Raw genomic sequence first — 25,855 nt, 5'->3', positions numbered from 1 at the left:
ATCTTATATTCCTCTACTCTAATAAATATAAGGTCAATGTGGTTAATTCCGTCATAGGGACTATTCCGTCCACTAGCGTTTTTCTCGAACAACGAACAACAGATAATTTCGTAGACAAAGCAGCGATTGCTTTTAGTTTCAGCAATCAAAAGCAAATGGTTTTTTTCTACAACTGAAAATCAAAGAAATATACGCTCGTGTACGGAATAGTCCCTATGACGGAATTAGCCACATTGACCTTAGTTGCGTTTGCCCTGATTATGATAAAATTATAATACTTAATGTATTTATATTCATGGGGACATAGGTTCAGTCTTCACAATATCTTCCACCTCCATAGGCTCTTCCTTCACATTTATATCACCCGTAGTGCTCTCCGCTTCCACCGACTCCACCCGACCACTATTAGAAGCCTCGTCACTCATCTCCGCAGTACACAACTCACTTAAAATCATCTTACTCTTACATGCTTCCATATTGGTCGTCTTATGCCTCTGTATTGAATATTCCAAGCAGTTATAAGAAGAAGAACAGCTCTCACACTTGAACACAATAGAATCTTTCAAATGTTTAAGCTTCTGATATATATCTAAGTAAAAATCGTTGTTAAAATTCTGTATACATTCCTCGCATTCTATATTAAACATGCGTTTCTTTGAGCCGTATGTTGCTAGTTCTTCCGCATCGAAATCGTTATGGAACTTCTTGATATGCCGCTTCAAAGTTTTTCGCGTACTGAAATCCTTCATACATAATATGCAACAGGGTAAAACCTTTTGTGTTACGTTCGGTACTACGTGAAATATTTCGTTGTGTTGTTCGAATTTGTCCTGTCCCGTGAAGACTAGGTTACATGGTTCGCATTTGAATATCTGGTCTTTAGCTAAGTGTTTCGTTTGGAGATGGATTGATAACGCTTCATTGGAACTGAAGGATACGGAGCAACGGTCGCAGGGGTATGTGTTCATGTTGAAAGAATGGATTAGCTTGAGATGAATCTTGCAGGATTTTGCAGATTCGAAGCGCTTGTAACAGATATGACACTGCGGGAATACTGTTGAGTTGGGATGCTTAGTGCGAACGTGCTTTCTGAGGCTCCGTTTCTCTTTAAAAAGTGTCTCGCATTCAATGCATTTGTAGCGCTGCATGCCTAAATGTGTGTACTCAATGTGACGACGAATATTCCTTTTAGATTTAAATTGTTTCTCACAATAGTCACATTTGGACCAGGAGTCGTTGTTGTGTACAATTTTGATGTGGGATGCTAGATAATATTTGTTGTTACAGATTTTTCCACATAATCCGCAAGCTACAACTTCATCGGTAGTATGTTTGAGTTTCATATGATGCTTTAAAGAGCGGTCACTGTAGTACATCCTATCGCAGTGAGGACATTTAAAACCAGCCTCTGTGTCTTCAGGGTTAGTCGAAGACACATCATTGTCAGCTATTTGGGCTTGGGGATGGAAAATCCTGATATGAAACTCTAGACTTGAGATGTCTGTAAATAATTTGTCACAATAGTTGCAGTGGTTTACATTTGGTGGTGGCAGGCAAATCTTTTTATGCTCAAACATTGTTTCTTTGCTGTAGAACTTTGAGAAGCAAACATTACAGGTTGATAGCGAATATTCTCTGTCATGACTGGTTCTCATGTGGTCTTTAAGTTCATATACAGAGTTAAACACACTATTGCAATTCTCGCAGTTATAATAGCTTTCTTTCTCACTCTTCCCCATCTGTTTTAGCAAGGAATTTCTGCAGTACTCGTAGAACATTTTAAAAGTATGATCGGATTTGACATGCCGGCGTAAAGTAGGTTCGTCATCAAAGAATTGTTCGCAATATTGGCAATTGAATTCTTGAAGCTGTACTTTAAAGTCATAGTTATAATAATCTGTAGTGTCCTGTTCCATGTTAAAGTCCACTTTATACTCCTGGTCCGTGTTATGCCAGGTCCTGGCGTGGCGACGCAAGCTCTGGTTCGATGTATAAACTTTAGGGCACAGAGTACATCTGAACTGTCCTTTTTCTCCGTGATACATTTCTATATGTCTCTTCAGATTCCTGTTATTTGTGTAAACTTTTTCACACAGATGACATTTGATAATTCCTTTTAAAATGTTATGAGTTGCCTGTATATGAGCTAAGAGCGAGTGTTTGCCTTTAAAAGATCTCTTGCAGTAGTCACAGGTTGGGTATTGAACATCGGGGTTATGTAGTTGGTTTACATGTCTTTTCAAGTTCCTTTCCGTTGTAAATGTTTTGCCACAAGTGGGGCACTGTATCTGAGGCCCGACGCCTTGGAGGTGAACGGTGACCATGTGTGAGACAACATTTTGTTTTCTCGTGAATATTCGCCCGCAGATGTCGCATTCGGGGTAAGGTTGCATGAAGCGGTTGTGTCCCCGGCTGAGGTGGAGCTGGAGGCCAGCCGGGCTCCCGAACCTCGTGTCACAGATCTCGCAGTAGCATGTGGAGTTGACGTGGCAGTTCTCTATATGTGTTTCGAGGTTATACTTTCTGGTGAAGGTGCGGGTGCAGTAATCGCAGACGTATTCTGCCATGGTAGAAGTTTTACCATTAAACTAGCTGCCTTTTATCTTATGTATATAAGCACATTGTTGTATTAGTAATCAGTCTTGGTTGCAGTGATGAACATGATGTGACAATGTTTCTTCCAAGGGACATCTGAAAATTATAATAACTCTTATATAGTATTTGAATAGCATATTATATACTTACCCCAGGTCTCTTATATTACTTTATATTATACAGGGTGGAAAGGCACGACGATCCTTTCCGGAAATGGGAGATAGTTTAGCCTAAGCTCTATATTTTCTCCATAGAAACTATGTTAATATGGGCAACCGTTTCTAAATTATGACCTTTTAAACATACACGCAAAAAACTACTTTGTTCTAACCCTAACAGGTGACAGGGTCAATGAACTTACTTGTAAACAATCAGTATTCGACAGGAAATTATGCTAATTTGTTGCCATCTAACCATTTTTAGGTCTGCTTACAGCACGGTAAGAATCATTGCAGGATTTTCGCTTTCTTAGTGGTTCCACTTGTTCAATACTTGAATGAAATAGTTATGTTATTCCTTAATATTAATAATACTAACCACAACATTGTTTACAACGACAGTTCAAATGGTGACATTGACAACCACTCAAAAGTACGCAATCGTCTTATAAATATCTCTGGTTTCCTTGACTGATAAAAAGGTTTTAGTTTCTTAACACGTTTCACAAAATTATTTTCGAATAATTGGAAACTATTTAAAATAATAAAAAATTACATGTAGGTTGTGTTAGTTGCACCAAATGAACTTGCAAAAATGAAATACTAAGAATAAATCAAGAATAAATACTTCTTCAATACCAAACTAACAAACCTTCTTGCGTGGTAGGAAATAGACAAGACGTCTGATGTTTGAAATTAAATTTTCATTGAACTATACTTATTGAATGTCATATTCTTCAAATAAAAATGTTAGATGCTCGTGGCTATTTAAATTTGTGGGGCTGTGTAAAAGATATGGTGTACCAAACCAAACGGAATGTGAAACTGCGGACGAAATGAGACAAAGGCTAATTGGTGCTTTCTGCGGAGGATAAATGACGAAGAGCATACACTATATCGCATGTGCATCGACATACTCGGGTACGGGCTGCGGCGGCGTTGTAATACACGGAGGTACATTTGAACACCGTATGTGAAAAGAAGATAGTATTAAATATTGGAAAAAAGTAATTATCTAAGAAAGTAATAAAATTGTTTGTAATATTTTTGCATGCATTTGATTTATTTGACATTTATGCGTCATTCATACATCATTGCGATACTGTCAACGATCGGAAAAAAGTGTAAAGTCCCGAGCTTTCCCGACGGAGATCCTTAATCTAGCCGTCATGTGCACATGCTATAGTGTGAGTACTGGCCACGGGACTCTCGCCGCCGAAAGAAGTATCAATCCTCGAGTGACATCAATTCAAATATATCTTTCTGTTATTGCTGTCAATCATTCATTCATTGTATGCGAATAAATAACATTGTGCCTGTGCTCCGTAATTTCCCTATTTCTCCAACTGCCCTCTCATATTCCCTCACAAATGGTAGCAGAGCGTGGTTCCTGAAACGCCGCGCCTGGAAATAATCGAGATGGCATCGACAAGTTATAGAAATATTGAAACATTGAACAAGTCAAATTATGACACATGGTGCTTACAAGCGCAAGCCGTCCTGATAAAAAACGATTATTGGGACATCGTCAGTGGCGAGAAAGTATTGTTACCAGAAGCGGATGAGACGACGAAGTCAACATTCACCAAGGAAGATTTGAAGGCAAGGGCTGAAATTTTTCTTTTGCTGTCACCTTCCGAACTAAAACAAGTGAAGACCTGCACGTCATCAAAAGCCGTATGGGACAAATTAAAAGCGATTTATCAAAGCACCGGCCCTGCGAGGAAAGCAACCTTGCTAAAACAATTAGTTCTAAAACGGATGACCACAGAAGAAGATATCCGTGATCACTTAAATAATTTCATGGACATCAAAGACAAGCTAGCCGACATGGACATAAAAATACCGTCGGAATTGCTAAGCATAATGTTACTCTACAGTTTGCCAACAACATATGAAAACTTTCGCATCGCAATTGAATCAAGAGACTCCCTGCCCGATCCTGACGACCTGAAGGTAAAAATTCTTGAAGAATATCAGGCCAGGAGTGCCAGTGAACAACCAGAGAGCTCCGAAGCGTACCATTTCAAGAAAAAGAACTCGAAACCGTACTGCAAGAGCTGCAAAAAGAAAGGTCACACTACTGAAGCATGTTGGAACAAGAAGAAGACTTCAAATGAGAAAAAGAACAGTAAACAGACTAGCAACTTCAACGTCTGTCTGAGTACCGTAAATTCAAGCGCCAGAGGAGACATTTGGTGTTTAGATAGCGGCTGTTCTTCCCACATTTGTGGCGACAAATCTAAATTCTCCAACGTAACTTCAGAAAACGGCACGCTCAAGTTAGCATCAAAGAAATGCACAAGTAACATTGAAGGAAAAGGAAGAGTAACAGTCAAGACAGAAAAGGGTGATGGTTACAACATAGATGACACCTTATTCGTTCCTGACGTATCAGTAAACCTAATGTCCGTTGGAAAGATTACCGACAAAGGATTTAAGGTAATCTTTGACAAAAACAAAGCTCTTATCACGCGGATGAATGGCAAAATATTACTGACAGCTCAGAGAAGAGATGAACTGTACTACCTAAAATTCATGAAAGAAGCAACTGCAAACTACACACCCAAAGGGCATTGTGACATCATGGAGTGGCATTTAAAACTTGGCCACATAAATGAAAAGGACCTTAACAAGATGGCCGCAGATAACCTTATGTACGGATTGAACCTACGTAAAGAAAAATTAGACACCTGCGAGACCTGCATCGAAGGCAAAATGTCAAGATTACCTTTCACAAGACATGATGATCTCTACACGACGCAACCGCTAGAAATCATACACAGCGACGTTTGTGGACCCTTCGAATGTGAGTCACTGACAGGCTCAAGATATTACGTCACATTCATTGATGATTTTACCCGCTACTGCTACGTATACTTCATCAAGAAGAAAAGCGACGTATTCAAATGTTTCCAAACTTACAAAAATGAAGTTGAGACGCTCCATAACAAGAAGATTCGACACCTGCAATCTGACAACGGGACAGAATATCGCAATAAGGAGTTCGACAACTTTCTCGCTTCGCATGGCATTCAAAGAAGATTGACCACTGCTTACACGCCCCAAATGAACGGGATAAGCGAAAGGAAGAATCGTTCTTTGTTAGATAAAGCCAGATGCCTGTTGATAGACGCCAATGCTCCCCAAAAGCTCTGGGCAGAAGCGGTCTCTACGGCAAATTACCTTATAAACCGTAGCCCTTCGAAAGCTTTAAATGGCATCATACCGTTCACGAAATGGATGAACAAGACACCGTCCGGAAACCATCTTCACGTTTTTGGCAGGAAGACCTTCGTATTGAAAAAGAACAGACGAGGTAAACTGACACAAAAAACCAAAGAGGGTGTATTTATAGGATACTCGTTGACCTCAAAAGGCTACAGAATCTATATGCCCGAAGATGATGACGTGGTGATAAGCAGGGATATAAAGGTCATAGAAAAAATGTATTATGAAGATGAAAATACAGACTATGAAGGCCTTGTACGCGAAGAGGAGCGCAACACAAAGAAACCTGAAAAAGAAAACAGAAATAAACATCGGAATAGTCATGACAGACGACAAATAGAGGTAGAAATCACGGAGCACAGGCATGAAGACCCCCTCAAAATTCCAGTGATATCCGCTCAAGAAAACAGGCACAATGCAACAGATTCCATTCAAGAAGACGAGCCAGAAGAAGCAGATAACTTCGATGACGCTCCAGAGGTTGCTGAGATGCCCGAAAACGAAAGGCAGATACCTGAGAACGAGAGGCAAATACCTGAGAATGGGAGGCCCCAAAGAGAAAGGCACCAACCTTCATGGTGGAAGGACTTCATACTAGGTGACAGAGAAGAATGTCACATGCTCACGGAGATAAGCAACCTTTTTGACGAAAATGAAAATGACCAATACTGGCATGATGCAATAAAAGCTGAAATTCGAGCACATGTCAAAAACGGGACTTGGAAGATCGGAAAGAAAACCAAAGATATGAAAGTTGTTGATTACAAAATGGTACTTAGAAATAAAATTGGACCCGATGACAGCGTTACTAGAAAAGCAAGACTTGTTGCACGGGGCTTCACACAACGACCAGGTATCGACTACAACGAAACATACGCTCCCGTCGCAAAATTAAGTTCGATCAGATCTGTCATTAGCATCGCTATGGAAGAAGGGTTACAGTTGAACCAGATGGACGTAACAACGGCGTACCTAAATGGAGAACTGGAAGAACAAATCGTTATGAAATACCCAGACTACCTAGAAGATTATCTGACAGAAATTATGGTTGAAGAAAGTACAAAAGAAGATTTAACTATCTTCAATAAGACGAAGGACATGCTGATAGACATAAAGAATACTCCAAAAGAGAAAGTATGCTGCCTTATTAAAGCACTTTATGGACTCAAGCAGGCAGGGAGGCAGTGGTACAAGAAGCTCGACACAGAATTAAAAGACATTGGATTTAAAGCATCAGAGGCTGACCCATGTGTATACGTACTAGAGAAAAGAGGAGCCAAAGTCATAATAGTCATTTATGTCGACAATCTACTAATTGCCTACTCAAGTCCAAAGATACTTAATGAAGTCAAAAATCTACTAAACTCCAAATTCGATATGAAAGATTTGGGAAGACCGAAGAGGCTTATCGGCATAGACGTGTCATACAAGAAGAACGAAATAAAAATAAACCAAGAAAAGTTTATTGAAGACACGCTTAAGAAATTTAGAATGGAAGACTGTAAACCAGTATCCACGCCATTGGAGCCCGGTCTTAAATTAGAAAAAAGCGAAATGGAGAAGACTCAGCATCTGCAGCTCCCTTACAAAAACCTGATAGGTACACTCATGTACATAGCAGTGGCGACACGACCCGATATTATGTTCGCCATAAGCTACTTATCACAATTTAATGATTGCTATAACGAAGAGCATTTTAAATGCGCTAAAAGAGTACTTCGTTATTTAAAAGGAACAAAGAGTGTGGGCCTGACATTTAAGAAAACCGGCAACGATTTGCATGGAATGGCCGACGCAGACTGGGGCTCATGTAAGCTCGACCGAAAGTCGTTTTCAGGCTACTGTTACAAATATGCTGGTACATGCGTAAGCTGGATGTCAAAGAAACAAAAGAGCATTGCCTTGTCAACAGCAGAGAGCGAGTACATTGCATTGACTGAAGCCGCGAAGGAAGCCATCCACTTGAAGAACCTTTACAAGGACCTAGGGGCTAACTACGAGCGCATAGTCATCCTAAATGACAATCAAGCTGCCCTAAAGCTAAGCCAAAATTCAATGGTAACTTCAAAGTCGAAGCACATTGATTTGAAGATGCACTTCATCAGGGACTGCATCCAAGAAGGAGCAATAGAGGTGAAGTATCTGCAAACCGAGGATATGGAAGCAGACCTTCTCACTAAGGCTTTGCCTGGCCCAAGGCTGATGAAACTGAGGATCAGCCTGGGGCTCCACTAACAGCTACGACAGTGCCGTGAAGAGGAGTGTGAGTACTGGCCACGGGACTCTCGCCGCCGAAAGAAGTATCAATCCTCGAGTGACATCAATTCAAATATATCTTTCTGTTATTGCTGTCAATCATTCATTCATTGTATGCGAATAAATAACATTGTGCCTGTGCTCCGTAATTTCCCTATTTCTCCAGCTGCCCTCTCATATTCCCTCACATATAGGGTTATCACCACAGTTAAAAAGTAGTATTTTTGCAATTTTTATTTTTTACTCAATTAACGATTCTTACCATTACCAATAGTCTCTGTATCACTTAAACGACCTAATACTTCCGGGAAGGATCGTCGTGCCTTTCCACCCTGTATATGAAATGTATTATTTACTAATCTGTCAAGTGGACGGAAACTGACACTGGACGGTAAACTGACACAATTACCCTACATCACTAATTATTTTTTATATGTGGTCAAAACGCACAAGTTTTAAGTTATGTATAAGTATTGCAAAAAAAGGTTGTCCATGTTACTAAGGATGTGTTTAACTAATCTCATGAAATATTAGAAGTTTATACTAAATTCTAATAGTTATTTACGATACAAGTTCGGACAAGAGGAATTGCGAATTACCTATTCGCATGTGTATCGTACAACGTTTTGCAGTACATATGGCCCTTTAAACTTTTGACATACGCACGAAAAGCTATTTTACGCACTAGTGCGGGAAAATAAGACCATATGTATTGTAATAGTACATTACATACCTAGGTAGGAGGTAAATTCGTAAATGCTCCAGATCGCAGGTGTTTGTGCCCCGAACCGAAGGTGAGCGCCATAAATATGCGATCTGGGGCTTTACGAATTACCGCACCGCCCGTGGTTTGTATAAAGTTTTATGTCTTGCCTTGGCCAGGAAGTGAGATTTTCTTCCCGTCCCGTGGGAAGAAAATCCCACTTAAGCCCCCACAGTTAGAAAGTTTAGTAACTGAAAAAATACTTTTACGTCACTAGGCCCGTAAAGCCCCCCATTCACACTCCTACCTTGTAGTCCGCCTCGTTGGGTAGGATTGTGTATGGGGGTTGCGGACTACGAGCCGTCCTACAAACGGCTAAACGGTAGGACGGCTCTTAGTCCGCAACCCGGGCCTAGTGACGTAAAAGTATTTTTTCAGTTACTAAACTTTCTAACTGCGTGGGCTATCAAATCCGCTGCATACTTTTTTTGGTCCGACTCTATCATGGTATAAGTTACAAGAAAGTTGACTATTGAACAGTCTCTTTGTGTTCACCTACGTAACCGTTCCATATCGTCTTGCTTCGGTGAAAATCTTTCTGATTTCACGACAGTGTAAAGTATATTAGTTAGAGTTAGAATATAAACTTACATTATACTCCGATTGGGTAACTTTTGTTGTTCCTTTTAAAGTAAAATTTACATTTTAAATAGAAATACAGATGCCTGTATTTAACGGGCGCAGATCACACACTTATAAATACGCGCTTTGGTCAGTTTATATTAACTAGTTTTGGGTATAAAATATAAAAATCTATAAAATAAAAATAATATTCATCAGTACCTAATCTCGACTCCAATCCAACAGTGACAGCTTGGTGACTGACAGCTAGCCAAGCGTAGTGATGTACGATGTACCCAAAGACACAAAGGAACGGATATTTCAAACAAAATGCTGCACACGGAACCAATACTTTGCGAATGTTATGCCCATAGCGTACCATTGCGTAAATAGAGTAGAGTATCTTCTTAACGCGTTACTGCAGCGCTACCGCGAATACCGAAAATCGTCAATTGCGGGCAATTCTGACAGATAAAACACGGTTTGCTACCGCGAAGACAGCCGTCATCGAGCGGCCCGTTCGAAAGACGATTATGGATCGAATATCGTTCCATAGACCTACCGCGAAACGCAATTTTCGGAGTTTTTGACAGCACGAAATTCGTAAAGAACTGTCAAAACACACGTTACCTCAAGAGCTAACGTTGTTCTTTCGTTTATCACAGTGCTGCCAGATAACTCACCTTTCAGCTTTTTATCCCGTTTTTGTGGCAGTGAATCCGCGCATTGTTTTGCAAATATTTTGAATGTCCTCGGTTTTTGAGCACTGCAGCGGGATGAATAAATAGATATTTGGGGATTATGCTCGATCAACTCGCAGTTTCAAAGCAGTGCTCCTGTTTTTTCAATTTCATGACCTGGCAATTTTATTCTGTCATAATAGGGTATCATGCCCTTCGTGTATCTTATTATTATAGTTGATTGTGTCGTGCTGCGTGAAATTGTACTGTTTGTTTGTGAACTATTACAAAGATGTTTCTGTCGCAAGAGAACCTGGCTGAAGAAATCCGGCAACAAGCCGCTTCTATAGATGCCTAATGCGATAAAAATTCCGCTAAGTGAAAGTTCTGGACGCGGAGTTTGTAAATACCACGCTGCATATTTCCACATCCACGACGAAATAGCTGTAGGACCCTGTTCAATAAGGTATACGTTTTAGATTATTTCGTAAGTCATTAATCAAATAGTCAAAACATTGAACATTCACAATAAAAGGTCTAGAGCATTGCAAGATGTATGTTTCAAGTATTCAAAGTTCTACCTTCATGGGAAGCTATGTAGTGTCTGTCAGTATCTAATTAAAATAATATACCATTTGATAGAATGTATTTTTGTATTATACAGAAGATATTAATTTAATAATATATGTATATAAATGTTATGGGACAATCTTACCCAAATTGGCAAAGCCCCACAATAAGCTCAAGAAGGCTTATGTTGTGATATATAATAAATACACACATGGAAAACACACACCAAATGACTCAGGAACAGATATCTGTGCTCATCACATAAATAAATACATAATGCCGAGATTCAAACTGAGTTGTTCGCAAAGTAGTGTACTTCGACGTTATTTTTCCATTTAAACTTTTATGGCAGGCAGATTATCAACATGAAGTGGGCCGGGACCAAACGGATGCCTGTTTCTCAGCAAGCGGTGTCCAACTGCTAAATTACCCCGGTCTTATCAGTATGGGCTATCATTAAAGCCGGGTAAGTGAAATTTGTTTACATTATTTATAATAACCTCATATCAGATAAAATAATACTGTGAGTACCTGGCACACACTACTTAATATACCATGAATGAATATGAATTTATAAAATATACTGATAGATATTGTTAAAAAAAAATCTTGGGTTTAAAAAGAAGAATTGTCCAGTCAAATTGTATTTGTAATATATGGGTCTTCTTACCTGATTGAAATGTTAAAATAAATAAATACATAAAACATTTACAGTTAAGGTTGTTCTAGCCCCCACTCTATCTATACACAGTGTTCCTTATATGTAGGTAATCTTACCTACATACAATAATTACGTATCTACCCAATTCTAAAAGAAGTTTACATATATACATAATTGATGCTAAGTAGTACTTAAGTAGGGCTCTTCTCAAAAAAATAGTTATACATACATTGTACATTAGAAGTAATGCACATTAATCTTATATCATATTTCATAAATTAAGTACTAATAATTTCATTCTGCATTCCAGGGGTTTTCGATGCACACATGTGACCCTTCATGGGCCATAGGAATATGAAGACCGCTTCTTGTATATCTTTTCCATCACGGAACAATGGTGTTCCGGACCTTTGGTAGGCGTGCGCGGAGCCGTAGGCAACACGTGAGTCCCTTTTGACACTTAATGAAATGTAAGGGGTAAACCGAGCGGATGCTGCCCTTGCCCGCGTCATGGAACACACGCAGAGGCAGCATCCGCCAGGGTGTAAGGACTATTGAGAGTTGATGGTATCTAAAATTAACTAGGCTAATGCGTGCAAGCGATGGTGATGATAAGTACTGAGCTAAGGGATATAAATGGTATAAAACGGACGACTGCCTAATAAAATGATACGCAATTTTATTTCCGGCAGATATATTATTATTATTAGTCTAATAGAAGCAGCTAAAACAGCTTGTCTATTTCTGTGCTTGTTTTGAAGGGCAATTTTATAAAAAAACCTACCTCTTATGTATACTACTGTTTACTATTGTAATAATGTTTTGAAAGTTGTCTCTTTAGTGTACCTTATAAAAAAAGATTGCCTCTTTATCCTGTTAGGAGGTTGATATATTGATCAGTATATTTCATGTTTTCCATGTGTGTAAAAATAATTTTGTGAAATAATAATCTTAACCAGTTTATTCTAATCCCAAAATATTTTAATTTTAAACTGGCTCTTAGCCCAGTCGGTAGTGACCCCGTCAATAAAACAGGAATTTTCGAGCTCGAATCCTGGTAAAGGTATTTATTTCTGTGTTTATCACAGATATATGATCCGGAGTTATGAATGTTTTATATTATTCTATCTATTGTATAATTATATCTTCATTTAGTACTCACAATACAAGCTTTATTTAGCTTTCTATTGGACTAGGTCGATTTGTGTCTTAGCTTTTAGGTTTTTACGATTTGAATATATAAGTAGAATATAAAAAAATCACAAAACAATAAAAAATATATAAACATATTATTAAAAAAACTAACCTAGAATGCCGCCAGCAGCGGGGCAAGGCCCAAGCTGCCGGTGGTCAAGGCCGCAGTGAGAGGAATCGACGTAGGTACTATACGCGCCGTGTCCAAGATATTTATTAATTACTAGCTTCTGCCCGCGACATTGTCTGCGTGGGATGATGACGATGATTGAAAAAAAGTAACCCTTTCTCGGGGCCCAAACTATATCCATACCAAATTTAGTCCAAATCGGTTCAGGGGTTTAAGCGTCAAGAGGTAACAGACAGACACACTTTTACGCGCATTTATAATATTAGTATGGAAGTATGGATTGTTAATTTATTTAATTTACTAAGCCTTACATTACTTATTTTCAGACTTTATAGAAGATGTGTATACTACTGTATACCTACTCTAAAATATTCATGATTTGAATTTGACTTCCTTTATTTGTAACTTCGTACTAAAGTGAAAAAGAAATTAACAACAACTGACGTTTGGTTTTCAGATACGGGATCATATCAATTACGTGGACAAGTCGTATGGTGGGACAACCTACGACACCTTTATATGGAGCAACAGCGTTAGTCGAGATTACTTCGAGCAGCTGGCATGTGTGGCACCAGCGAAATAGTGTACATTAGGTAGGTATGTGTTATAATTTATATAAATATATTTGGTGTTTCTAATCACGCACTACGATACCACAGTAATATTAATAAGCATGTGTGTGTATGTGTGTGTGTGTGTTCATTTTTATTAATTCACACACACACACACACACACACACACACACACACACACAATCAATTAATCGTTTAGTTAGCGCATCATGGAAAAAATGATTTACAAAATTGTCGAATGACGCTAGATGTAAAATGTGGATGACTGAAAAAATAGGAATAAATTAGAATTGTACAATACAAGCAAAAGGGAGCTAAGCTAACGAATTTCGTACTATGGTGAAATATAAATTAACATTATGTAACGTTCGGTTTTCAGATATGGGAACAAGTCAACTACATCATTAACATGGACGCGTCGTACGGCAGGGCAACCCACGACGCCTTCATATGTAGCATTAGCATTAGTCAAGACTACTTCGAGCAGCGGGCATGTGGTACCAGCGAAATAGCGCACATTAGGTAGGTAGGTATGTTATAACTTAATAATTTATATAAATATATATTGTGTTCTTAATCATACACTAAACGATCCTACAGTAAGATCAATGAGCCTGTGTGAGTGTATGTGTGTGTTGGGGGCTACGTACTACAGACAGACATAGATGCACATGTTACGTCAGGGGTTCATTAATGGTTTAACGCAGCGGTCGGCAACAGGCGGCCCGCGGGCTGCATGCGGCCTGCTAATCTTTCGCTTGCAGCCCGGCCCGCGAGCCTTGCTGGCTATTTTGTATGTAATATTGACAAACGACAATATCTGATAAATTCACAAATATTAATAAAGTGCGGCCCACTTCAACATTGTTAACAACTATGTACTTATGTGGCCCTTGGCTGCTAAAAGGTTTAGCTCATCACGGAAACTATTTACGAAATATTTCGAATGACCCTAGAGTTAGACCAAGAGAAGACTGCAATAATTCTGATAGCACACGCAGTGCAACTGTTATTTTAAACGTCAAACTTCTGAAATTATGACGCATAAATAACACTTACCTACACTGTGCATGCTATCAATATCGTTGCAGCCTTATCTTGGTCTAACTCTAGTTGCAAAATGTGGAGGACGGAAATAATAGGAATATAATTGTGTCTTATTTTATATTATTATCCCTGACAGAACGGCAATAATTGCCGCTTATTGTATATGCATTTAGGGTGAGAGACTCTTCGTTTGTTTGTGTTAGGGGCTATTCATAAATTACGTCATTTCAAATTAGGGGGGGGGGGGGGTTCTGGACATCGGATGACGGTAGCATGAAGTAGGAGGAAATGGGGTCATTTGAAGCATGATTTTTGGATGATTATAGGGGGGGGGGGGGGGGGTCAAAAATCGTCAAAAATCGATGACGTAATTTATGGAATTTATGGACAGCCCCTTAGTTACAAATAAATGTTTCCATTGCGGCCTTCAGGAAAGGTTCCGTAACACCAGCGATGGTTTTTAGGCAGATATTAACCCACTATTAATATAATGTGCTTATTATAATTTTAGAAGACTCCGGGTATCCACTGCGGGAACACGGGACACCTTATGATTTCTGCAACCGGCGCCGCAGAAGAATCCCCGAGGCTATAACGCCATACAAAATAAGGCGCGCTCCACTATAGAGCTAACATTTGGGATATTAAAAGGTAACTTAGTGTTATGGACACTGATTTGCAGTTCTTTATTATTTTTTATTTATTCAGGCAAACACTAAGTATAAGTTTACAGCTGCAAGATGCCAAGACACTTATACTGTTAATAATACATAGTCAGTATCATAAAATTCATAAATATGTATACACTTTTCGAACTATCTCTAACATACATATTATGTATTACTAAGTTACCTAGACATTTAAAAAAAAACTGATATTAAGTAACATAGGCAGAGTTAAAAAAAATCCTGATACTACGTTGTAGGGACGGCCACTTGTCTGCGAATATGTCTGCGTTTTGGACTGTAGCTATGAAGTTAACCATCCATTGTGTAGATTTGCATTGGGGGGTGACGAGAAAGCTGTTTCATTCGCCGACAGATCCAACAACCATCGACATAGGTCCTACTATAGGATTATACTTAGATACGCTTTCCCCAGGGATAGCACGCGCATTGTTGGTGTGTGTCTGTTTCCCGGCGACACTTCAACGACATGTAACTATTACACGTCGAAAACTTTCAAAATGGCGAAGTCATTGTAAACTAGCGTCTAAAGAAAATAAGAATCATAAAATTAGTATTCTAAATCAGCGGTCGGCATCATTTTAGCAGCCAAAAAAGTTGAAGCGGGCCGCACTTTGTTAATATGTGTTACTTTATCAAACATTGTCGTTTATCAATATTACATACAAAATAGCCAAGGGGGCTCGCGGGTCGCAAGTGAGAGGTTCACGGGCCGCCTGTTGCCTACCGCTGTTCTAAATAATAATGAAATTCCTAGTAATGTAATGAAGATGTCAAACAGTAATATTAGTACATAGTAAGTATAGTAATAATTCTAATACCAGTTCTTATGATGTTTCAGTTACACAACCACCATGGCCACTACTGTCTGATCTGTGATCCGTGCTGTGCCTACACGCGAAGACCGTACTCCCGACGACGGCGATGAAAATAACACTGCCGGCTTTTCAAGGAGCTACATTACCAGCTGATAATGCAACTATTACCCAATGCCCCGTACCTACGTAGTATAGAAGAAGACTAAGACTTATCTACTATATAAGCAGAGACTAGCAAACTAGTCTTATTTCCTATGAGGCCATGCTGTGGTAATTATTAAATTCACCTTAGAAAGCTAATGTAAGGCATAAGGATAATAAGGCACATATATTTGAATCGCCTCCTTTACAGGAATAAATTGTGTAATTTATTGTACCTGCTAGTTAAACTATTACACGATTAGCAGCACTAAGAGTTGTATTGGCCAAGTTGACTACGGAGTAATATACCTAGCAGGTACAATAAATTACATTTGATCACTGATGACCAGACACAGATTGTGCCGATTGTGTTATTAACTATGATTGCATAACTTTGTCTAGTATAGTTCTGAATATTTGACCATCGATATAAATGATGTAGATATACAAAGATAGATAGATAGAATACTTTAAAATGTAAAGATGTATAATGCGTGTGTTTATTTTTCAAATTTCCATGGCAGAATTTTGTTACAAAACAATCAGTGTAGTAGTATAGTATATAACGATAAGCAAACATGTTACTCGTAAAGGAACACACGAACGAAATATATAAGACTTGTAATGTAAAAATCTAAATGTTATATTATATCTGAGTTGTGTAAACTTCGAAAACTTTTGGCTGTGGTGGCGAACAATTATTTCATGACACGGCAGGCGTGCCTTACGCCATAGAATATGATCGCACGCCTGTCGTGTCATGCGCCACACGTTGAAATCATTGATGACACGCCTGTCGTGCCAACCGCACCGAAACGGTTATAAATGTACCTATGATAAATAATTTTATAAGGTTAGGTAGGCTATTTTATTTCTTACCCTTGTATGTGCAAATAAACATAGTCAATGATTAGTCAATAATATGTAAATGACATTAGAGTGAGACCAAGATAAGTATGCAGCGATTTTTATAGCACAAACGTGCAAGTGTATTTTAAATTCCAAATTTCTATGAAATTATGTATTTAAATAACATTTGCGCGTCTGTGCTATAAAAATCGCTTAATATCCTGGTCTGACTAACTCTTTTCGAATGTAGACAATAAGGGAGGAGGAGGAAGCTTCTGCCCATTTGCCGCCTGTTTGTGCATGTGCTGAATGTGTTAGTCCCGAATTTTATTATATTAATATTTAAAATATAATTATACAATTTTAACCCTTTACCAGGCTGACATTTCGAAAATGACAATTGAATGTTTTACTCATCAAAAATAGAACAGATGTTTGAAGTGCCATACGTGGGAAATATAACCCTTAACCCTTAGCCTGGTAAAATTGTTAAATTTTTTACACAAATTAATAAATAAAACAATGTTAATGTGAAGACAAACTTTTTATTGAAAATCTCCCAACTACGTGTTCGACCACTGCCCGACGATCTGCGAGATATAGTCGCGACGCTTCCGTGTACTGATAAAAATAGCTAAATTCAATAAAATATACTTTGCGTATAATTTTATTATTTTTATTTTAACAAAAATCGGACAAATCTCTATATACATTATACACTTTCAATAAAGAATATTTCAAATCAGTCTAAGCAAATAAAGTTATAAAATTAATGTTAAAAAAAGACCAAAGTTTTTTCCACCGCATCAGTTCGCGGGTGTATAAGTTGGCTTCGATCACCTTCATCTCCAGCACCACCTCACATTCTTGTGGCTCCTGTTGCGGTTGACCGGGTTGGAGTTGTGATTAGGCGACGGACCGGCGCGGCTGGTAGACTGGGAGTCGAGGGCAGGATAGCCCTATGAGGCGCTGCCAGACATCCTCTGGAGTCTGTGGAAATGTTAATAAAAACAAGAATTATATTTAGATATATACAAATTATTGTATTAAACCATACTCCAGTGAATGGTGTGAAATTGAAATTAAGTTTATATGTCAAATCTAATTATTCTTATTTATTATAATTTAGACATTTGTAGACTTTTAAAGCATGACGTATAGGATATATAAGTATGTAGCCAGCCTACTTGGCATCTAGGTAAGTAGGTACCCATGTACCTAGTTGGCGTTGGGCAGACACTTTTATTTCAAAGAAGGTATGAAAGTGAAAGAAAATCGTAGATTATCATACACAATCAGGATAGTTTCATGAGTACGAAACGTTACTGTGATCCAAATCAGTAAAAATGCCTACCTTTGTTGGCCTCCATATCATTATAGAAATTTCCATTTTCCAGCAATAGCTGGAAGCTATAAGCTTGAACATATTCCTTGCCAGGGTGCTCACTGTAGGTCCATTGTGATTCCCACTAGTCTGGAACTAAAAAAACACATGAATTAGAGCATATTTTTCTAAAATAACCGGCTACAGGAGCTTCGGACAATCAATAGACTATTTGACCTTAAGAACTTACAAAGTAATAAAATAAATTACTTTTGAGAAAATATTAATAATAGGTAGATTGAAAATTATCCTTTAAACTGCTAAAATAATCATTTTATGTAAAAACTACAACTGTACACTGTTTAACAAGTATCTTATTCTTATTTGTTTCATAAGTCGAGCGAGAGTAACCAAAAGTATGCAACGAAACTATGTAGTTTCGAAAGTCATCGGGTACTAGGAAGTAATTTATATGTTTAAAAGCAACTAAAATAATCAAAAGTAGGTACATTGTGATTCATAGTTTCAAAAAGTCGTCAAGTACTTCAATTATAACGGTAATTTCTTCTGCTTAGAAAGTTTTTTTTAAAGACAAGATAAAGATTTTCTTACCTTTTCAATGTAAATACAAATTTTATAATATTAAAATATGTGGTACAACAGACAAACATCGGCGACATCAAGACAGCCATGAGACAGTAAACAATGAATTTGACATTGACAGTCTTGACACTACTGCTTAATCTATTAAAATTATATTCGACAAACAGCAAAAAATGTTAAATTGGTATTAAAACTTATTCTACGAAGGTTTTTAGTATCATTGTACGTTATAAGTACGTAAAACTAATTATTTAAGTATATCTAACTCAGTTTTAAGTAAATTATTAATTTACCGGTTTTATGTCCCAGCGTAGGATGTGAAGTGTGATGCACACTTAACGTTAGGTTCGTTCATTCCATTCACGTCGGTCAATTCTATGGATTCGAAAGACGTAAGCCAAAACGAAAGTGTTTCCCGGTAGGCTTCAGTTGGTTCGTTCGAACTAATTTACGTGCGGATGGCGCTCTATCGTTCGATTTTCACGGTATGGCCCCAGGTTCTCTTGCGACAGAAACATCTTTGTAATAGTTCACAAACAAACAGTACAATTTCACGCAGCACGACACAATCAACTATAATAATAAGATACACGAAGGGCATGATACCCTATTATGACAGAATAAAATTGCCAGGTCATGAAATTGAAAAAACAGGAGCACTGCTTTGAAACTGCGAGTTGATCGAGCATAATCCCCAAATATCTATTTATTCATCCCGCTGCAGTGCTCAAAAACCGAGGACATTCAAAATATTTGCAAAACAATGCGCGGATTCACTGCCACAAAAACGGGATAAAAAGCTGAAAGGTGAGTTATCTGGCAGCACTGTGATAAACGAAAGAACAACGTTAGCTCTTGAGGTAACGTGTGTTTTGACAGTTCTTTACGAATTTCGTGCTGTCAAAAACTCCGAAAATTGCGTTTCGCGGTAGGTCTATGGAACGATATTCGATCCATAATCGTCTTTCGAACGGGCCGCTCGATGACGGCTGTCTTCGCGGTAGCAAACCGTGTTTTATCTGTCAGAATTGCCCGCAATTGACGATTTTCGGTATTCGCGGTAGCCCTGCAGGCCTGCAAGTTTTATGAAAGGGGGTTAGTAGTTTGTGTGCATCGTCCTTCATTTAGAAGTTTGACGTTTAAATTTCACTTGCACTGCGTGTGCTACACAATAAACGAGTTGTTCACTGTACCCGTGTGCAATCATTTGTCAATATACATAATTATTCAGTTTTAGAACGTACCCCTATCCTAGCAGTGATGAAGTGACACTGACATTAGGTACAAACTTTGCTATTGCTCATGAGTTCATGAGTTTTATAAGTTATAACCTTAATTCGCGCGCGAGAATCTTTGTATTTAACCTTTCATTTTCATATCCCTAAATGAAGCGATGTCGGAGCTCACAGTGCACTCGGTCTGCACTAAAGGACCGATTTATCCCACGTTATTGTATTTCCAAAATGGACGTCCGACGAAAGACTTTGAAACAAACTGTGCCGTCTTACAAGACAAGAATAAGTCTAGAACGATAGTGATGGAGGCTTCAGAGCTCGTCTACGCCGGTAATGAGGAAAAGGAAGATACTGGCAAGATTCTGATACTGGCCAGAGACAGGATATCCGGTAATGTTCGTTTACTAGAGGTAGGCAGTGCAGACTTGAAACCGCTCACTAAAACTGACTTAGACTATTTAGAACATCAACACGAGGTGCAAGCGAAGCATAGTAAGATGGTATCGAAGAAAACTAAAGCACTGAATAAATCAAATGCTGCTCAAAGGGACACAGGACAGACAGACAATCTAGTTGCATGTAATAACAGCATCGGTGTGGTCGATATACCGCCTATAGATAGAGAAATAACTAGAGGTGAATTAGATTGTTTGCAGCAACAGCATGAAATAAGTAGCTTAGAGTTTTTAGAATTTGAGAGGAAAAAATTAGAACAGCGAGAAAAATTAAAAATTAATGTTAAAACTGCGATGGAACCAGAACAGACAGAGATGAGGGCTACGAAACAAAAAAATCTTACAGCGTTAGGAGAGAATGAAGATGTCATTAGAGGAGCTACTAAAGTTAGAGGTGTATATCGCAAAAAGAAGATTTCGTCCAAAAAGCAGTTAAAATTACCTTTAGTTCCAAAACCTCATGCCCGTTTAAAAAAACCAAGGCGGAATATAACTAAAAAGGACTTTATGCGGCGGAAGGATTATTACGAAATCGACCCCGATGAGTTCTATGTACCGTTTCTTAATCGAGAAGCAACCAATCTTGAAGATGTATATGTTATAAAGGAGATTTTCTCCGAAGATGAGTATTTTCAGATTTATTCGGAGCTAGCGGAAATCATATATTTGGACGATTTACATCCGTACATACAGCAATCTGTGGATAATAAAACTCTGTCTATAGAGTTCACAGTGCTAGCTGTATATGCAAGTGTACTCTTAAAGTTCTTACATGCCAGCCTTGAAGAAATCAGAACAGGTAACTCCGAAATTTGCCAACATTCTAAGACATTATATGAAATCTTATTGAAAAGGTTTACAGAACGTGTTCAGTATGAAAAACGGACAAGTATTACAAGGTCACGAGTAATGAGAAATAAAATTGTGTGTCACATAATAGTATGTACGTTGATCTTAAATGACTTTCAATTTAAAATGGATTCTTTGTCGGATGTGATCGAAAGGAAGAACCATGAACCCTTACCGACGTTGGTCAGTTTTGTTGCAGCAACAATTGAAAAAGGGGATGATGGACCAATGGTAAAGTTAAAATTGCCCTTAGTTGTGAAACTAAAAAATCTTACAGCGTTAGAAGAGAATTACTGCGACGAGTTCCATATACTGCCGGTCAATAGAGGAGTTACTAAAGTTAGAGGCGTATGTCACAAAAAGAAGATTTCGTCCAGATATAAGTTAAAATTACCTTTAGATCCTAAAGCTCGCGCACGTTTAAAAAAACCAAGCGTGACTAAAATTAAAAAGGACTTTGTGCAGCGGAAGGATTATTACGAAATCGACCCCGATGAGTTCTATATACCGTTTCTTAACCGAGAAGCAACCAAGGTTGAAGATGTATATGTTATAAATCAGATTTTCTCTGACGATGAGTATTCCCAGATTTTTTTTGAACTAGCGGAAAACAATTATTTGGATGATTTACATCCGTACATAAAGCAATTTGTGGAAAATAAAACTCTGTCTTTAGAGTTTACAGTGCTAGCTGTATATGCAAGTGTACTCATAAAGTTCTTACATGCCAGCCTTGACGAAATCAAAAAAGGTAACTCCAAAATTTGCCAACATTCTAAGACATTATATGCAATCATATTGAAAAGGTTCACTGAACAGGTTAAATATAAAACACGGTCTGGGCTTTCAAGGTCACGAGCAATGAGAAATAAAATTGTGTGTCATATAATAGTATGTACTTTGATCTTAAATGACTTTCAATTTGAAATGGATTCTTTGTCGGACGCGATAAAAGGAAACTATAATAAAAACTACCAAGAACCCTTACGAAAATTGGTTAGTTATGTTGCAGCAACCATAGAAATTGGGGATGATGAAACAATGGTAAAGTTGAAATTGCCGTTAGTTCCAAAAATTCGGGCCTCTATACCGAGAAAATTTGCCCAAAAAATTATTTTGTCCAAAGATGAATATGTTCAAAGTGTTCAAACATCAATTATAAACGAAGACAGTGAAATGGCAGTGCAGTTAAAATTACCATTAGTTCCAAAACCTCAGGCCCCCCTCAGAAAACCGAAACTGCATAAAATTGACAAGAAGTGCGAGGATCATTATGAAATCAATGAAGATGAGTTATATTGCGAAATCGACCCAGATGAGTTCTACGTACCATTTCTTAACAGGGAAGCAACCAATCTTGAAGATGTGTATGTTATAAATCAGATTTTCTCTGAAGATGAGTATTCCCAGATTTTTTTAGAACTAGGGGAAACCAATTATATGGGCGATTTACATCCGTACATACACCAATTTGTGGAAAACAAGACTCTGTCTTTAGAGTTTACAGTGCTAGCTGTATATGCAAGTGTACTCATAAAGTTCTTACATGCCAGTCTTGACAAAATCAAAAAAGGTAACTCCAAAATTTGCCAACATTCTAAGACATTATATGAAATCTTATTGAATAGGTTTACACAACGTGTTCAGTATGAAAAACGGACAAATATTACAAGGTCACGAGCAATGAGAAGTAAAATCGTGTGTCACATAATAGTATGTACGTTGATCTTAAATGACTTTCAATTTAAAATGGATTCTTTGTCGGATGTGATAGAAAGGAAACCTGAACCCTTACCGACGTTGGTCAGAATTGTTGCAGCAACAATTGAAATTCGGGATGATGGAACAATGGTAAAGTTAAAATTGCCCATAGTTCCAAAAACTCAGGCCACTATACTGAGGAAATATGCTCAAAAGATTAAACGGAACTTGACGAAGCGGAAGGAGGAAACAGAGACTGACGAAATTGACCCGGATGATTTCTATCTACCAGCAGTTGAAGATCACACAGATAAGATTTTGTCCAAAGATGAATATGTTCAAAGTGTTCAAACATCAATTATAAGCGAAGACAGTGAAATGACAATGCAGTTAAAATTACCGTTAGTTACAAAACCTCAGGCTCCCCTCAGAAAACCAATGCCGCATAAAATTGACAAGAAATTCGTGCAGCGCGAGAGTCATTATGAAATCGACCCAGATGAGTTCTACGTACAATTTCTTAACAGGGAAGCAACCAATCTTGAAGATGTATATGTTATAGATCAGATTTTCTCTGAAGATGAGTATTCCCAGATTTTTTTTGAACTTGCGGAAAACAATTATTTGGACGATTTACATCCGTACATAAAGCAATTTGTGGAAAACAAGACTCTGTCTTTAGAGTTTACAGTGCTAGCTGTATATGCAAGTGTACTCATAAAGTTCTTACATGCCAGCCTTGACAAAATCAAAACAGGTAACTCCAAAATTTGCCAACATTCTAAGACATTAAATGAAATCTTATTGGAAAGGTTTACAGAACGTGTTCAATATGAAAAGCAGACGTCGATTTCAAGGTCACGAGCAATGTCAAGTAAAACTGTGTGTCACATAATAGTATGTACGTTGATCTTAAATAACTTTCAATTTAAAACGGATTCTTTGTCGGATGCGATAGAACGTAGAAAGTGTAGAAACCATGAACCCTTACCAAAGTTGGTCAGTTTTGTTGCAGCAACAATTGAAAAAGGGGATGATGGAACAATGGTAAAGTTAAAATTGCCCTTAGTTCCAAAAACGCGGGCCACTATACTGAGGAAAGATGCTCAAAAAATTGAACGGAACTTGAAGAAGCGGAAGGGGGGTGGTGGGGAGGAAGCAGAGACTGACAAAATTGACCCGGATGATTTCTATCTACCAACTATTGATAGAGAAGCAACTGAAGTTGAAGATGTATATCCAGTAGAGGAGATTTTGCCTAAAGATGAGTATGAGACAATTGATGAAGACGAAGGATCATTGGTAAAGTTAAAATTACCATTAGTACCAAAGACGGAGGACATTATAAATAAAACTTCGAAACGTCATACTGTCGATAAAGACCTAACAGAATACAATGAAAATATGGTAGATACAGACGACATCATTGATCCAGACGACTTCTACGTACTGCCTATTAATAGAGACGCAACTGAACTTGAAAATGTATATCTTATAGACAAAATTTTCTCTAAAAGTAAATACGAGAAGATTTACTGTGAGTTGGAAAAGAGTGATTATAGTGAGTATCTACACCCATACATACAGTCCATCGTGGAAAACCAGTCGCTCTCCCTGCAGTTAACAGTGCTGGCAGTTTACGCAAGTGAACTGATTAAATTCATACATGTCCCGAGCTCGCAAATGAAGAAACCGAACTTCAAAATATGCCACCATTCTGAGACATTGAATCATTTAATAAGGAAAAGATTTACAGAACTTGCTGAAAATAAATGTGGTCGTAACAGTAAATCTACGTCTACCTGTATAATCACATCACTAGCTATGAAAGAAAAAATGGTGTGCCATGTAATAGTGTGTGTTTTGATCTTAAATAACTTTCAATGTGAGTTGGATCCTCTCTCCGATGCAGTAAAACATAAAAAATATATAACAGACGTACAAGAGTATATCTGTCTTGTCGGCGCGTCAATTGTAGACGGGGACAACGGGAAAATGGTGCAGTTAAAATTACCATTAGTCTCAAAAACTCGGATCACTAGAAGAAAACGATCTACTAAAATCAGAAAGATAAAAACTGCAACATCAAGCAAGAGGAGAAAAAAGAGGTAGTCTGTAGCGGACGCATTATGCGGAGTTGGTGCTCCTATAAGGGCATTCAAGAAATATGTCGTGTACGTGACGCTATTTTTTAACGCTGCTAATAAAGCTAAGAAACCGATTATTGACACGATAACGTTTGATAACTTAGCTTTAAATTCGACGGTATAATTATAATAATGATTTCTGGTAATATAATAGCTGCCATCCGTGTCACGTCTTTGACAAGATAGAACTTTTCGTGGAATGCCCCTGCAGCTCGGCCTTCTAGCCTAGTCTTCGGCCATATATGGAGCTCGGCCTTCGTCTTTCGTAGGGCATTGCCCTATCTGATCCCAGCCTTGTGTGGTTGTTGTGGTGCGGTTGTCGGCCTTCGGCCTCGCGAATTCCGCCGAGGTCAAAGCTGGTAATTGAGGACCCGAATCTCTCACCTTCTGGTCGAACTCCGACTGATTTTAAAAATTTATTGTGAGGAATAATATGCTATTTTTAAATATTAAATTTAGCACAGAATCCTCTATAATTATATACTCGTTATTAATTTGTGGACCTTGGAATGGGGAATTGGGATTGGGAGGACTTTTAGGTACTTTTATAGACAAGACTTGTCAAAAGTCTCATGTATGTGATTGTAATTTAGTATTTAGTATTGTTCCATATTGTTGTACCTATTTTG

The 25,855-nt window shown here is 38.1% G+C and overlaps 2 protein-coding genes and 2 long non-coding RNA genes across 4 annotated transcripts; 2 read left to right on the top strand and 2 right to left on the bottom strand.

Annotated features, from left to right (window-relative positions):
* Nucleotides 1-190: 190 nt before the first annotated feature.
* Nucleotides 191-2,680, bottom strand: LOC134802332 (zinc finger protein 814-like). The gene has a single exon (XM_063774939.1). The coding sequence runs from the start codon at nucleotides 2,565-2,567 to the stop codon at nucleotides 294-296; it is 2,274 nt and encodes a 757-aa protein (XP_063631009.1). The 5' UTR covers nucleotides 2,568-2,680; the 3' UTR covers nucleotides 191-293.
* An 8,828-nt stretch (nucleotides 2,681-11,508) lies between these two features.
* On the top strand, nucleotides 11,509-13,888 carry LOC134802241 (uncharacterized). The gene is made up of 3 exons (XR_010145817.1): nucleotides 11,509-11,917; nucleotides 13,257-13,392; nucleotides 13,751-13,888. It is a non-coding gene; the product is annotated as an uncharacterized LOC134802241 (long non-coding RNA).
* A 3,552-nt stretch (nucleotides 13,889-17,440) lies between these two features.
* Nucleotides 17,441-19,186, bottom strand: LOC134802289 (uncharacterized). The gene is made up of 3 exons (XR_010145833.1): nucleotides 18,849-19,186; nucleotides 18,267-18,392; nucleotides 17,441-17,902 (listed from the first exon to the last, which is right to left on the bottom strand). It is a non-coding gene; the product is annotated as an uncharacterized LOC134802289 (long non-coding RNA).
* Nucleotides 19,187-20,957: 1,771 nt separating this feature from the next.
* LOC134802106 (uncharacterized) lies at nucleotides 20,958-25,191 on the top strand. The gene is made up of 3 exons (XM_063774698.1): nucleotides 20,958-23,836; nucleotides 24,149-24,724; nucleotides 25,058-25,191. The coding sequence occupies exons 1-3, from the start codon at nucleotides 21,037-21,039 to the stop codon at nucleotides 25,189-25,191; spliced, it is 3,510 nt and encodes a 1,169-aa protein (XP_063630768.1). The 5' UTR covers nucleotides 20,958-21,036.
* Nucleotides 25,192-25,855: the final 664 nt, after the last annotated feature.

The sequence above is a fragment of the Cydia splendana genome, chromosome 24, assembly GCF_910591565.1.
Source record: "Cydia splendana chromosome 24, ilCydSple1.2, whole genome shotgun sequence".
Lineage (NCBI taxonomy): Eukaryota > Metazoa > Arthropoda > Insecta > Lepidoptera > Tortricidae > Cydia > Cydia splendana.
This window is presented reverse-complemented; position numbering and strand designations above follow the sequence as displayed.

Excerpts from the sequence above, each read along its gene's own strand:
- LOC134802332 (XM_063774939.1), bottom strand. The coding sequence starts at position 2,567 with ATGGCAGAATACGTCTGCGATTACTGCACCCGCACCTTCACCAGAAAG.
- LOC134802106 (XM_063774698.1), top strand. The coding sequence starts at position 21,037 with ATGCGGCGGAAGGATTATTACGAAATCGACCCCGATGAGTTCTATGTA. Across the intron at positions 23,837-24,148 it reads CCTTGACAAAATCAAAACAG|TTCCAAAAACGCGGGCCACT; the intron begins GTAACTCCAAAA and ends AATTGCCCTTAG. Across the intron at positions 24,725-25,057 it reads AGTGCTGGCAGTTTACGCAA|ACGGGGACAACGGGAAAATG; the intron begins GTGAACTGATTA and ends CGTCAATTGTAG.